This window comes from Chlorocebus sabaeus, chromosome 22 (assembly GCF_047675955.1).
Source record: "Chlorocebus sabaeus isolate Y175 chromosome 22, mChlSab1.0.hap1, whole genome shotgun sequence".
Taxonomy (NCBI): Eukaryota; Metazoa; Chordata; class Mammalia; order Primates; family Cercopithecidae; genus Chlorocebus; species Chlorocebus sabaeus.
Window position 1 is genome coordinate 42,830,305 of NC_132925.1, and position 14,144 is coordinate 42,844,448.

Here is a 14,144-nt window from a genome sequence, read left to right on the forward strand (position 1 = left end):
CTCTGCCATAGTTTGTTTCCTTCTTGTGTGTGGGGATAGACGGGGCCAGGTCCTCTCCTTGCTCACCCAGAGGGGGGTTTTCTCCCTGTCCCCTTTGTAAGTGTCTGCTGTAGGGGCCGCATGTGAAAGACAAAATGCCTGCAGATACAGGGCGGCGAGAGGAGGGGATTGGCCCTATTTCTAAAGTCAACGTAGTTCTGTCATCAGAGGACTGTACTTTTCTGGCGCAGGTGCGAGAGACGCTGCCAATCTCTCCTGGAGCGGGTGGGACTAAGGCGGGTCCTGGGATCGGGCGGGTTGTTGTGTCCTTCCTGCAGAATCCGATTGGCCTGGGCGAGCCGAGGGAACGGGGGCGTGGTTTGATTCCGCGGGCGCGAGCCACGTTGGACGCGCCGCAGCCCCGCCGAAAGGCCCCTCCCAGGCCCCACAATGCACTGCGGGGTGCGTCACTCGGAGCGGCGGGTCCCGTCTCGACAGGTACTTCCCGGCCCCTCCCAGTCCTCTTCTTCCCTTCTTAGAGGTCGTTCGAACCCCTGCTGGCCTCTCCCCTCCCTCTCCCTGCCTCCCGCGACAGCCTCGGCCTTCGCCCTCGGGACTGAAGACCTACCCGACAGGCAGGAGCCAAGTCCGTGCCTTTGGGGTGGGAGCCGGGGCCGCGGAGCTCTGGAGGGACGGGCAAGCAGGGACCCCGTTCCCTTCGACTTGAGGGTTCTCTGGGGCCACGCGGGCGGCCGTTGCGCCTCGTCTGAGCCGCCTCGGGTATTGGGCAGCCAGGGAAGGAGTGTCTAAAGGGGAGGGACTGTCGCACTTGGCTGTCAGCAGGTTGGTAGGGATTCCCTGGCGCCCAGTTGTCAGAAACACGGTGATCTACCTGTGTAGGTGGCCCGCGGGAGCTTGAGGTGGTATTTCCTATTTCTGTTAGGCAGAATGGGACTTGAACCAGTGTCTTACTTTACGTCTTGTGGGGATGGAGTGAGCCCTGAACCCAGATATTTGCCCGTGTTGGCTCACGGAAAGCTCTTGAGACCCTGCCTCAAGAGTCACTTTGGGAACGATGTGGCAGAAGGGAGACCTGAGCAATTGGCTCAACAAGTGGAGGAGGCTTCCGAAAGAAAAGGACAAGCCCCAGCTGTCTTGAATCTCTCTGCCAGTGAAGACAGCTTAAGATAATTTTTCTCCTGCTGCTTAGTTTCCTGGGTCGTCCACCTGGGGCAGGGGCTAGCTTGAGAACCAGTCCCTCCTGTGCCTATTCAGCCAAGGCAAAGCCTAGCCCAGAGCAAAAATGTCAGCCACCAGACTGGAGATGTTGGGAACTTCAGTCAGGGGAACAGCTACTTTTCAAACTCTGAATCACTTTCCATGTTATTGATATTTGCTTACATGCTAAGATCGTAAGGAATCAGGCAGTGCCTTAAACGGTACCTACAATTTGTGGTATATTAAGGTTCCTTCAGTATTTAATTCTGACACCTGTGACCGTATCCTAAAGTAATAGGGCATTCGGGTATTTCCTATGTTGAAAACCATCACATCTGTTTAGTGCCTTTTTGTGTGTGTGTGTGCGTGCAATTGGTTAAAATCGAAGTATATCTTATGTTGGTCTATGAAAGAGGCCCAGGTATCACAGGGGTGCCTGTGACCTTCCTTGAGTGTCTCACAGAGTTGTTAGAGTTGGGTCTGAGTTTAAATCCCTACTTTGTCACCTACTGGTTTAGAGATTAAAAAAATTCCTTAAGCTTTCTGGGCTTGAATTTCCTCAAAGGTAAAATGGAACTAATAATACCTACTTCACAGGTTTTTGGAAGGCTTAAATGAGGTAATGTGTATAAAGTGCGTGGTCCATGGAGAGTTATCAATAAATAATATAGCAAATATTTAATATAGTGCTTTTAGTATGTTACAAGGCAGTGTTTCAGGCGCTTTACATCATCCTATGAGATAGATACTATTGTCATCTTTAAAATAAGCCTATGAGATAGATACTGTTAGTAGCCATAAAGTATAGATGTGGAAATTGAGATGTAGAAAGGCAAAGCTTGCCCAAATTTACATGTCTGCTACATGGTGAAGCCAGGATTAGAACCCAGGCAGCAAGTGAATAGCTAGTTTCTATATCCCTGGTTTCTTATCTCTTATTGGTTTTGGTAGACTGATGAAGCATAGTGGTGTGTAGATACTAGAAACTTAGACTGAAGTACCAGTTCTGATATATACTAGCAATGTGACATTGAAGTGAGCCTCAGTTTCCTCATCTGTAAATTGGCAGTTCTACCTACCCAACTGTGAACTATGTGGCACTATACAAGTGTTGGAATTGACACATTTGAGCATGTATTGGGGGCCCTGTCCTAGATGTGGGTAAAATCTGTTGTGAAGCCTGAGGTCTTATACATACTGTGCAGTGTAAGCATCCGTAATAGGAATGTCACACACTGCTAGTGAGGTAGAGGGCATAGGCAAAATGACAGAAATTCCATCCTCTTTATCACCCAATCTATCCCCCACCCTCCCTGTGTATCACAAGTAGTATAGCTTTCTGTCCAAATTAACTACCACCCTTCCCCATTCCCACAGATCTCAGCTAACACTTTTAATAAAATAATATGTACCATATTGGTACTGTCACATATGCAAGATAATTTGATAAGCAAATGAACATTAAAGTTCTCCCAAAACTTTCACACACATACATATTTGAATGAAACAAGTTCTTTTAATTTAAATTAGGAGAAAAACTTAATATCTCAAAACTGATTTCACAGATATTATTACTAAAAAATAAAGGACAAGAAAAGTAAGTCAATTCAAAGACCAATATTAAGTAAATAGTACAGATGGATGAAGATAATTCTGAAAGTGGTACTTGGATGACTGAAGACTGGGAAATTATGAACTAAAACAAATATGAGTGCTTTTGCCCCCAGTATAAAATGTTTTTATCTTAAAAGTGGCATTTGTGAAAGCATTTGGTTAGAACGTATATACAAAATCCACTTATATGTTGGGCTTTATTTATTACCTTTTGAGAGATACCTTCCTGAGACATTGAGCCCATAGTCATTACCCACACAAGGTTCTGAAGAAGAGGGGTGTCTTGTTATCTTGGGTCTGAGAACTTGCTAGCCATTACCATAGTAGTTTGGCATTGTGGGAATTTATTTTCCTCAGCCTTTATGTAAAAGTTTACCCAGATTTACCTAGATTCTAACTTGTGCTTTTTCCTCCAACAGTTGCTGATGGGGAGAGGAAAAAATAGCCACTGTTCCGGTTCCCTATGAGTTAACTGCTGCTGTCCAAAGGCAGGTGTAATATTTTCTGTGTATTAAAGGTGAGGAGAAATGGCCCAGTGCCCTAAACATTTATCTATGACCCTGATAAGCTAAAAACTCCTAAATCTTCCCATGCAATTGTTGTAACCTCTTGCTTTCCACAGTTCCACTGATTCTTCCTTGGGATTTTCCCAACCACAACCCTCCTTAGACCTTAAAGATACTTTAACCTAGTTTAGGCCTGACATGGACACATTTCCTTTTCTGCTAGTGCAGTCCAGATAAGATTAGTTTAAAAAACAACAAACTATATTATGAATCCAAGGTAAAAAGAAAAAAAGTAGGGGTATGTTTATTGAATTGATGGAGCGACAGCTTAGCCTAAGGTGATTGGAGTCTGTCTACAAATTAGTTAAGCCTGACGTTGATCATTGGACATTCATCCCAGTTTGTCAGGCTTAAATTCAAGTGGTTTGGATGCTGAATCAAATTACTCTGGTAGGAAGAGGTTTAATTTTTTCCCTAAGAAAAATCTTATCTATAGATATGTGGAAACAGTTCTCTGACAACCTTGTAATAATTTTGACAGGGAATGTAACTGCTATGTTCTGCTTTTGGTTAAAGGCTAAAGTATGTATTAGGAAAATTTGAGGCTGGGCGCTGTGGCTGACACCTGTAATCCCAGCACTTTGGGAGGCCGAGGCGGGCAGATCACTTGAGGTCAGAAGTTTGAGACCAGCCAACACAGTTAAATCCCATCTCTACTAAAAATACAAAAATTAGCCAGGCTTGGTGGGGGGCACCTGTAATCCCAGCTACTTGGGAGGATGAGGCAGGGGAATTGCTTGAACCCAGGAGGCAGAGGTTGCAGTGAGCCATTGTACTCCAGCCTGGGTGACAGAGTGAGACCCTGTCTCAAAAAAAAAAAAAAAATTGAAATGTAAGTTTGTCCAACTTTAGTTTTCCAGTTAGTGAAGTGGTGGGCAACACACCTATGTTTGTTCTTTTCATCTGAATTTCTCTAATTTGGGGGTGTTTCTTGATGGTAGGACTCTTCGTTGCTACTATCTGGCAAAATTCATGGCACACAGTAGATACTCAGTAAATGTTTGTTAAATGAATGGAACTCAAAAATTGTATTCTTTCTACAGTACGTGTTTTAGAAAGTATGGATCATATATTTATTGATCTGTCCTCCAAGTCATTAAAGAATAACTTTGAAGACTACATGAAATTTGGCAACCTATTAATAAAGACTATTCCTAATATTTCTATTAGGATCCTAGAGAGGCCAGACATAAAGTAATGCAGTCTACTTTTATTTTACTTTTTGAGACAGGATCTTGCTCATCACCCAGGTTGGAGTGCAGTGGCACAATCATAGCTCACCGTTGCCTTGAACTCCTGGTCTCAGGCGACCCACCTGCTTCAGCCTCCCCAAAGCAAGGACTATAGGCGTGTGCCACTGTGCCCAGCTGATTTTAAAAATTTTTTTGTAGAGACAGAGTCTCACCATGTTGTCTAGGTTGGTCTTGAACTCCTGGCCTCAAGCAGTGTTGGGATTATGGGTATAAGCCATGGCACCCAACCCAGTCTACTTTTAAATACTAAAATATGGGTATTTAGAACTGTAAGTTACAACTTGCCCTCAAATTAATTCCCAGAATGGTTATTGTGTTGCAGTGTACTTCTGGAAAGACAACAGTTTTATAGTTAAATAATAAATGCTTAAGGGTATAAAGTAAGACATTTTCTTACTTTCTTACACTTAGGCTAAATGTTAACAGTTTTGATTTAATAATTAAATAAAACATGGTAAAAAAAATTTAAAGAGGAGTTTATAGTATAGGTATCTTTTCAGGGATCCCAGCTTTTTCATGCTACTGCTTTTAGAAGAGAAAAAAGACTGGATGAATGGAAAAAAACACCGATTGCGATATGTCACACTGGGACTTCAGTTTGGAGATTCCACTGTAATAAAAAGACTAATTTGCTTCTGGATATTTTTCTCTTTAAATGAATGGAGGGGCTGTGTGTGGTGGCTCACCCCTGTAATCCCAGTACTGCGGGAGACTGAGGTGGACAGATCACTTCAGGCCAGGAGTTTGAGACCAGCCTGGCCAACATGGCGAAACTCTGTCTCTACTAAAAATACAAAAATTAGCTGGGTGTTGTGGCGTGTGCCTGTAATCCTAGCTACTCGGGAGGCTGAGGCATGAGAATTGCTCAAATCTGGGAGGTGGAGGTTGCAGTGAGCTCAGATCGCACCACTGTACCTGCCTGGGTGACATAGAGAGACCCTGTCTCTAAATAAAGGAGAAAAATATTAAAGGGTAATGACACAGTAATACCTAGAGATTTCTCCTTCTTCCTCATGAAAAGAGGAAAAAGGGATAGTGAACTTAATGCTTTAGCTTTATTAGTTGGGTTAATTTTTATTGTCAGATCAGTGATCACCATGAATGGGAAGTCGGATTTTGACTTCACACAGCAGTGAAAATTATCAACTCCTGATTTACAAGCTTTGTAACAATTGGTTTTCTATGGGTTTTTTTTTTTTTTAAATATGTATTACTAACTCATTTTTTCCTTTTTGAAATGAGATAATATTGACCTAGATGAAGTGGTCAGGTAAGGATTAATTTAGTGTCTAAGATACAGTATTTTTAGAAAAATGCCTATGAGATTTTAATCAAATTTTCGAATTTTCACCGGTTGCCTCACCACTAGTGAGGAAGCCCTTAGTGACATTGTGCCTGACAGAGAAGAGTTATCACTTAATCTTAGATAGTGAACGTGTTTTAATTTAATGTTTTAAAAAGTATGAGCCTTAGACAATAAGCAGATTGTCAAGCCCTATCTCACAGTCAGTGGTTCAGAATTTTGAGGGCAGAGCCCAGAAATCTGCATTTTTAACTATCAACTTCTTATGCAAGCTGAAGTTTGAGAGCCACTGTATATTTTATGAAAGGTTGAGTGACTGTTGACCTGAGCTCCTTCAGACTCAGGCCTGTGAAGTCCTTTCATCTGTTTTTGTAAAGCAAGAAGAGAATCCAATAAAATAGGCCATTAAGATTTACTTCCTGGTTAAACAATTGAGAACAACATTAAAACCAATATCCTTTAGCTTTAGAATTTACTTTAAATAATTTTTTTTCGATTATAAAAGTAGTATATGTCTACTGTGAATATTGAGAACATTTAGGAAATTACAAAATAATAATTACCCATAATACCATTTCGTAGAGGTGGGCGTATTCTTAATTTGGCATCGTTTTCTGCATCCATTTGTCAATCCCTTTTTCCTTCTCTTTATCTTTGCCTCTTTATCCTTATGTTTGTGTAAAACAACATTTGCAATTGCTATCCTGCTTTTTTCTCTTTAACATATAAGCATTTTACCACATTATTAAACTTTTTCCACAAACATAACTTTTAATTGCTGCATTATATTCTGTTATATGAATATACTATAATTTACTTAACCATCACCATGTTATAGGATATTTAGATTGCTTTCAGTTATTTGAGTGGAAGAATGTCTGTTTAAAATTTTGTCTGGATTTCTGATTATTTTTCTCAAGACAGGTATATATTTAAATTTATTGAGGTCAAAAGATATGCCTTTAAACTCCTGTTGAAATTGCCAAATCATTTTGAGAACTGTTTGTACCAGTTTTTACTTCCATCTGTACTTATGAGAATGCCAGACAGAAGTATTATTTTTTTAAAAGCTAATGTGGTTGGGTGCGGTGGCTCACGCCTGTAATCCCGGCACCGTGGCGGGCGCCGGTGGTCCCAGACACATCCTATCCTGTGGCATGGGATCCCAGGCTGAGGCAGGAGAATTGCTTGAACCCTGGATGGGGGATGTTGTAGTCAGCCAAGATGGCGCCATTGCACTCCAGCCTGGGTGACAGAGCAAGATGCTGTCTCAAAAAAAAAAAAGCTAATATGTTAAGTGAAGCATAATATGTTATTTTAATTAGTTTTGTTTTGTTTTTTTCCTGAGACAGAGTCTCACTCTGTTGCCCAGGCTGGAGCTCAGTGACACGACCTCAGCTCACTGCAGCTTCTGCCTCCGAGGTTCAAGCAATTCTCCTGCCTCAGCCTCCTGAGTAGCTGGGATTACAGGTGTGCACCACCATGCCCAGCTAATTTTTGTAGTTTTAGTAGAGAAGGAGTTTCATCTTGTTGGCCAGGTTGGTCTCAAACTCCTGATCTTGTGCTCTGCCCGCCTTAGCCACCCAAAGTGCTGGGATTACAGGTGTGAGCCACTGTGCCTGGCCATTTTAATTAGTATTCTTATATTACTTGTGAGTTGAACATTTTTACATATGCTAATCAAGTTTGGCTTTAATTTTTATCTAACCCAAATTGTTCTTTTTGTTTTAGGTCTTCTCTGTTGGTTGAAATGTCTATGATTTTATCTGCCTCAGTCATTCGTGTCAGAGATGGACTGCCACTTTCTGCTTCTACTGATTATGAACAAAGCACAGGAATGCAGGAGTGCAGAAAGTATTTTAAAATGCTCTCGAGGAAACTTGCTCAACTTCCTGATAGATGTACACTGAAAACTGGACATCATAACATTAAGTAAGACTTCAGTTTGCTTCATTTGACTCGCTCGCCCAGTAGTTGTCATTTTAATGAAGTTTAAGTGGTTGCAATAGAATGGAGTGATTAGGAAAGCCTGTTCAAGTCAAGAGTCATATTCTGAACTTACACTAAATAGTCATCATGTCAGCCGCAGCCTTTTTGTAGTTTCTTTGTGTTTATATCTGGCTCTAGGAAATTTTATAGTTGCACAGATCATAGATATTCCTCTTATAAGTTCATCACTAAGTATTTATTTGCATTCTTTCTTACCTAGGGATGTAGTAGGCAAACTATAATTGGAAATAAAATTTTTTACCTAACATCTGCCCTCAAAGAACTGAAGCAGCTTACATCTAGTGGGAGCGGGTAGCACTTATCACTGTATCATATATAAATCAAGTAAAACTGGGCAAATGGGTTAGAGAGTGACTCTTTATGGTGGTCAAGGGACTCTCTGAGAGGGTGACATTTGAGCAGAGACCTAAAAGATGAGAGAGGAGGTAGTTATATGAAGGATGCTGTGTATGAAGAGCAAGGCAAAGGTAGCAGCCAGTGGAGAAGCCCGTTTTTACATACCAAGAGACAGAAAGAAAACCAGTGATCCTGAAGCATTATGGACAATTAATAGAGTTTTGCAGAAAGTGAGGCCAGAAAGGTAGGAATGGGGCAGGTTATGTAGTAAGTTTGGAGTCTATTAGTCTGTTTAGTTTAATGCAGTAGGAAGATACTGGGTAGTTTTAAGCTGGAGAGTTACATGATTTCATTTGGCTTAGAGTAGGTCATTCTGGCTGCACTGTAAAGAATAAAGGAGAAAGTGGAAGCAGAGAGGTCAGATGGAAGACTCAGAGAAGTTCAGGTGGAGGTGCTGATTGTAACGAGCTAGGGTTGTAATGAATAGAAATAGATTGGGGCTATATTTTGGGATTAATACCAGCAAATCTTCCTACTGGATTGAAATGGGATGTGAGGGAAAAAGAATAATCACCTGTAGTTTTTTGATCTGAGGAACTGGATGAATAATGAAGCTCAAATGAGCAAGAAAGGAGAGGATAAGTGTGTCTGATTGGTAAAAAGTAAGAGTTCTGTTTGGACGTGTTAAATCTGAGATGCCCATTAGACATCCAGGGGGCACTGCTAGGTAAGCAGCTGGAGATATGAGTCTGAAGCTTAGTGAAGAGGACAAGTATAGACATTTAGATTTGGAAGTCAGCCTACAGTTTGTGATTAAAACCATGGGAATGGATGAGACCACCTTGGAAAGCTTAGACGTGAAACAATTACGGAATGATTAACGTCTGAGCAGCTTGATATTGATTACACATACAGAAGGAAGTAAGGTAAAAACACAGTCCATATAGGATATAGTAAACAGAGGACTTCATTGTTGAGATGAGACATGAGCCATGTCCTGAAGAATTAATAAGAGTTGGCTAAGGTAGGGAGGAGGACATTCCAGGTGTACGGAGGAGAGGCAGAATAAGCAAAGAACATGACTTAGCATGGTAGGTGTATTAACATGCTTATCCTGGGTCAGTGGATGGTGATTTAGGGATAGTTGTGAGACACGTGTGATAATCACTATGGGGCCAGATCTTGGATTGCCCTGAAAGTTCAGATTGAAGGGTGTCACTTTGATGTAATATGTTATAGGAAGCTCTGCTGCAAATTCAAGGGAAGTGACTTGATAAAAAACAGTCCTGAGACAGTGGAACTTAGGGTGAGATGGACAGTCCAAGAGGAGAGAGATAAGGCAGAGAGGCCAACTTATTATTAGGGCCTGAAATAAGAAAATAAATGTGCAAATGAAAATTAGAATGCCAAAAGAACTAGAATGATAATGAAGAGAAATAGTTTGATTGGGGATCACTTTGAAGTTAGATCACTTCAAAAGAAGTGACCAAGCTGGATAGGATGGAATACCAGAGATGAAAAGAAGAAAGAGGCAAAGATGACTGAAGCCTTGGAATTGGACAGAATGATGGTGTCATTGCCAGAAATGAGATCTTTGGAACAGACTATGAGGTGTGAGGCAGAAGAGAAAAATAATGAAGCTCCATTTTGATCATTTTTTTAAGACACTGGGGCTTGCTCTGTTACCTAGGCTGGAGTGCAGTGGCATGATGACAGCTCACTGAGCCTCAACCTCTTGGGCTCAAGCGATCCTCCCACTTCAGCCTCTCAGGTAGCTGGGACGACAGGGGCACACCACCACACCCAGCTAATTTTATTTTTAGTGGATGAGGTCTCACCGTGTTGCCCAGGTTGACCTCAAACTCCTGGGCTCAAGTGATCCTCCTGCTTGGCTTCCCAAAGTACTGGGATTACAGACATGAGCCGCTGCACCTGGCCCACTTTAATTATTTAAGTTGAGGTTTTAGGCCAGGCGCAGTGGCTCACACCTGTAATCTCAGCACTTTGAGAGGCTGAGGCAGGCAGATCACTTGAGCCCAGGAGTTTGAGATCAGCATGGGCAACATGGGGAGACCCCGTCTCTACAAAAAATTAGCCAAGCATGACATAGTCCCAGCTACTCTGGGGACATAGGTGGTAGGATCGCTTGAGCCTAGGAGGTTGAGGCTGCAGTGAGCTGTGATCTCACCCCTACATTCCAGGGTGACAGCAAGACCCTGTCTCAAAAAATGTATGTATAAATAAAATAAATAAATTGAGGTTTTGACAAGGTAGTTCAGTGGAGATGGGATAGAGATTTTGGAAACCTTCACCTAGATGTGGTTGATATTGTGAGGGGAAAAATGCCTACTGGGTTTAGAGAGAGGCCCAGGATAGAACCTTAGAGAATGTCCACAATTTCTTGGATCACCTGGGTAATGGTAAGATAATGGTAAGATGTTATATTTAATTGGGGTTTCTGAGGGCTTAATTAGAAAATATTATGATTATGGTGATTAAAATATATGTAAAATGATGTCTCAACCTACTTCTATTTTTTTAGAGGAAAAACTTGAAATATTTCAGTATTTTATTTAATAGGCTCTGTTAGTGCCCTGGGTCATTATTTTGAGTTTTATTTGTGAATGTATAGTGGTATAAACAAATATCAAAGTTATAGGAGATTGGCTTGAATGTATATTAATTCTGGTAGGTGTGCTGGACTTAAAACACTTTTACAATTTTTTTCTTTTGATTCTCTTTTTTAAAATTAAAAAAATTCATTTTGACTGTTCTTAAAAGTAAAATGTAACATTTTAACATCTCTTCATTCTATTTAACTGAAAATTCTAGATTTTGTATTATGTAGTTTTATTTAGTTGTATTCCAGCTTATTCCACACAAAGGATTTGAGGCAATTTAGGAAAAAAAAAAAATTGAAGGGGCCAAGTAAGGGAGTCAGAAGAAGGAAAATAGATACAGGAGAATAATAAACTGCAGTAACATTTCCTTCTGGAGATGCAAACTAGATAGTCCATCCATTTGTTAGAGAAAGGTTGCACATATTACCTTCGAGTTTCCTTGTAGCCAAAGCAAAGGGGGATAATCCATAGGTTTTAGTGTCCATTGGATAAAAACATTGTTTTTCCTGTTACTGAGACCTGAAGTACATAAAGAGGACAGCATTTGGATAACATTCTTCCAGCAACCATAATTATGAGAGTTCAGGAGTGGGATAAATCAGCAGAAGTCTAATCTGGTCTAGTTCAAGAATACAATTCAGATAAGTCAAAAGGAAAAGATTACCTGGCTTTCAGAGCCATGCATAGAAAAATGTCTATGCGTGTTTTTTTGTACCAAACCTTCAATAAGGATTGGAAAAGAGAAGTTCTAGTTCAAGTTCCTGACAAGGACTTGGATTTCATATATTTTCTATCACTAATAAGAGATCTTGTGGTTTAGTTTATGTTTATTGAGGTTTTTACCTTATATGACATTGAGCTTAGACTGAAATGCATAAAATTGAGAATTTTTGTGTTACCTGACTTAAAATTCTCACATCACAACTCTTTTTCTAACCACTATGAGTTTGCGAGATAAAACTCACAGGTCTGCCATAGCAGCATCGTAGCACAGCCTGAAATTGCCACCATGCTGTCCCTCTTTTCTCCTAGCCATATTAAATGCTTCTTTCCTTCAAACCCTACTTGTTTTGAATCACCTTCTTTCTCATTACTATTTCATGTCTCTAATGATCTCACTGCTTTCACAGATCTCCTGTAGAACTCGGTTGACTGCCTTTTTCATCACTTACTAAAGTTTCTTATTTTTAATTTTATTTCTCTATCCTCTCTATAACAGGGTTGTAATTCATTGAGGGAATTGATCTGCCATGGCTTATACTATTTTTGATTCCTCAACTCTTGGCATTGTGGTTTTCAGATTTGTATAGAAATTGAGGTACTCTTTCTTCACAGAATCTCAGAATCACTAAGTGTATAATTATGTGCCAAATGAGTTGATACCTCACATTAAATTCTGGTTGAATAGGCAAGGGAAGACCAGAGTTTGAAAGAAAAAAAAAATAGGGGAGTAACATTTAAAATTGAGATAATTAGGCTGGGTCTGGTGGCTCACACCTGTAATCCCAGCACTTTGGGAGGCCAAGGCTAGCAGATCACCTAAGGTCAGGAGTTTGAGACCGTCCTGGACAACATGGTGAAACCCTGTCTCTACTAAAAATGCAAAAAAAAAAAGGCCGGGTGTGGTGACGGACATCTGTGATCCGAGCTACTCAGGAGGCTGAGACAAGAGAATCACTTGAACCGAGGAGGCAGAGGCTGTGATCCGAGCTACTCAGGAGGCTGAGGCAAGAGAATCACTTGAACCCAGCTGAGATCGTACCACTGCACTCCAGCCTGGCGACAGAGTGAGACTCTGCCTCAAAATAAATAAATAAATAAAATTTAAAAATAAAATTGAGGGGGGACGGAGCAAGATGGCCGAATAGGAACAGCTCCAGTCTCCAACTCCCAGCGCGAGCGACACAGAAGACCGGTGATTTCTGCATTTTCAATTGAGGTACTGGGTTCATCTCACTGGGGAGTGCCAGACGATTGGTGCTGGTCAGCTGCTGCAGCCTGACCAGCGAGAGCTGAAGCAGGGCGAGGCATTGCCTCACCTGGAAAGCACAAGGGGGAAGGGAATCCCTTTTCCTAGCCAGGGGAACTGAGACACACAACACCTGGAAAATCGGGTAACTCCCACCCCAATACTGCGCTTTAAGCAAACAGGCACACCAGGAGATCATATCCCACACCTGGCCGGGAGGGTCCCACACCCACGGAGCCTCCCTCATTGCTAGCACAGCAGTCTGTGATCTACCGGCAAGGCAGCAGCGAGGCTGGGGGAGGGGCGCCCGCCATTGCTGAGGCTTAAGTAGGTAAACAAAGCTGCTGGGAAGCTCGAACTGGGTGGAGCTCACAGCAGCTCAAGGAAACCTGCCTGTCTCTGTAGACTCCACCTCTGGGGACAGGGCACAGTAAACAATAACAAACGCAGCAGAAAGCTCTGCAGACGCAAACGACTCTGTCTGACAGCTTTGAAGAGAGCAGTGGATCTCCCAACACGGAGGTTGAGATCTGAGAAGGGACAGACTCCCTGCTCAAGTGGGTCCCTGACCCCTGAGTAGCCTAACTGGGAGACATCCCCCACTAGGGGCAGTCTGACACCCCACACCTCACAGGGTGGAGTACACCCCTGAGAGGAAGCTTCCAAAGCAAGAATCAGACAGGTACACTCGCTGTTCAGCAATATTCTATCTTCTGCAGCCTCTGCTGCTGATACCCAGGCAAACAGGGTCTGGAGTGGACCTCAAGCAATCTCCAACAGACCTACAGCTGAGGGTCCTGACTGTTAGAAGGAAAACTATCAAACAGGAAGGACACCTACACCAAAACCCCATCAGTACATCACCATCATCAAAGACCAGAGGCAGATAAAACCACAAAGATGGGGAAAAAGCAGGGCAGAAAAGCTGGAAATTCAAAAAATAAGAGCACATCTCCCCCGGCAAAGGAGCGCAGCTCATCGCCAGCAACGGATCAAAGCTGGACGGAGAATGACTTCGACGAGATGAGAGAAGAAGGCTTCAGTCCATCAAATTTCTCAGAGCTAAAGGAGGAATTACGTACCCAGCGCAAAGAAACTAAAAATCTTGAAAAAATAGTGGAAGAATTGATAGCTAGAGTAATTAATGCAGAGAAGGTCATAAACGAAATGAAAGAGACGAAAACCATGACACGAGAAATACGTGACAAATGCACAAGCTTCAGTAACCGACTCGATCAACTGGAAGAAAGAATGTCAGCGATTGAGGATCAAATG

At 41.9% G+C, this 14,144-nt stretch overlaps 1 protein-coding gene across 6 annotated transcripts in view; it reads left to right on the forward strand.

The window, feature by feature from the left end:
- Positions 1 to 379: 379 nt before the first annotated feature.
- The window catches only part of SEC22A (SEC22 homolog A, vesicle trafficking protein), a 77,368-nt gene continuing 63,603 nt past the window's right edge, over positions 380 to 14,144 (forward strand). The window contains exons 1-3 of one of the 6 annotated variants that reach the window (XM_073009771.1): positions 380 to 477; positions 3,231 to 3,299; positions 7,665 to 7,865. In XM_073009771.1, coding sequence (XP_072865872.1) covers positions 7,684 to 7,865 — 182 coding nt within the window. In that variant the 5' untranslated portion in view covers positions 380 to 477; positions 3,231 to 3,299; positions 7,665 to 7,683. The other 5 variants (XM_073009766.1, XM_073009770.1, XM_073009768.1 and 2 more) reach the window with 5 other exon arrangements.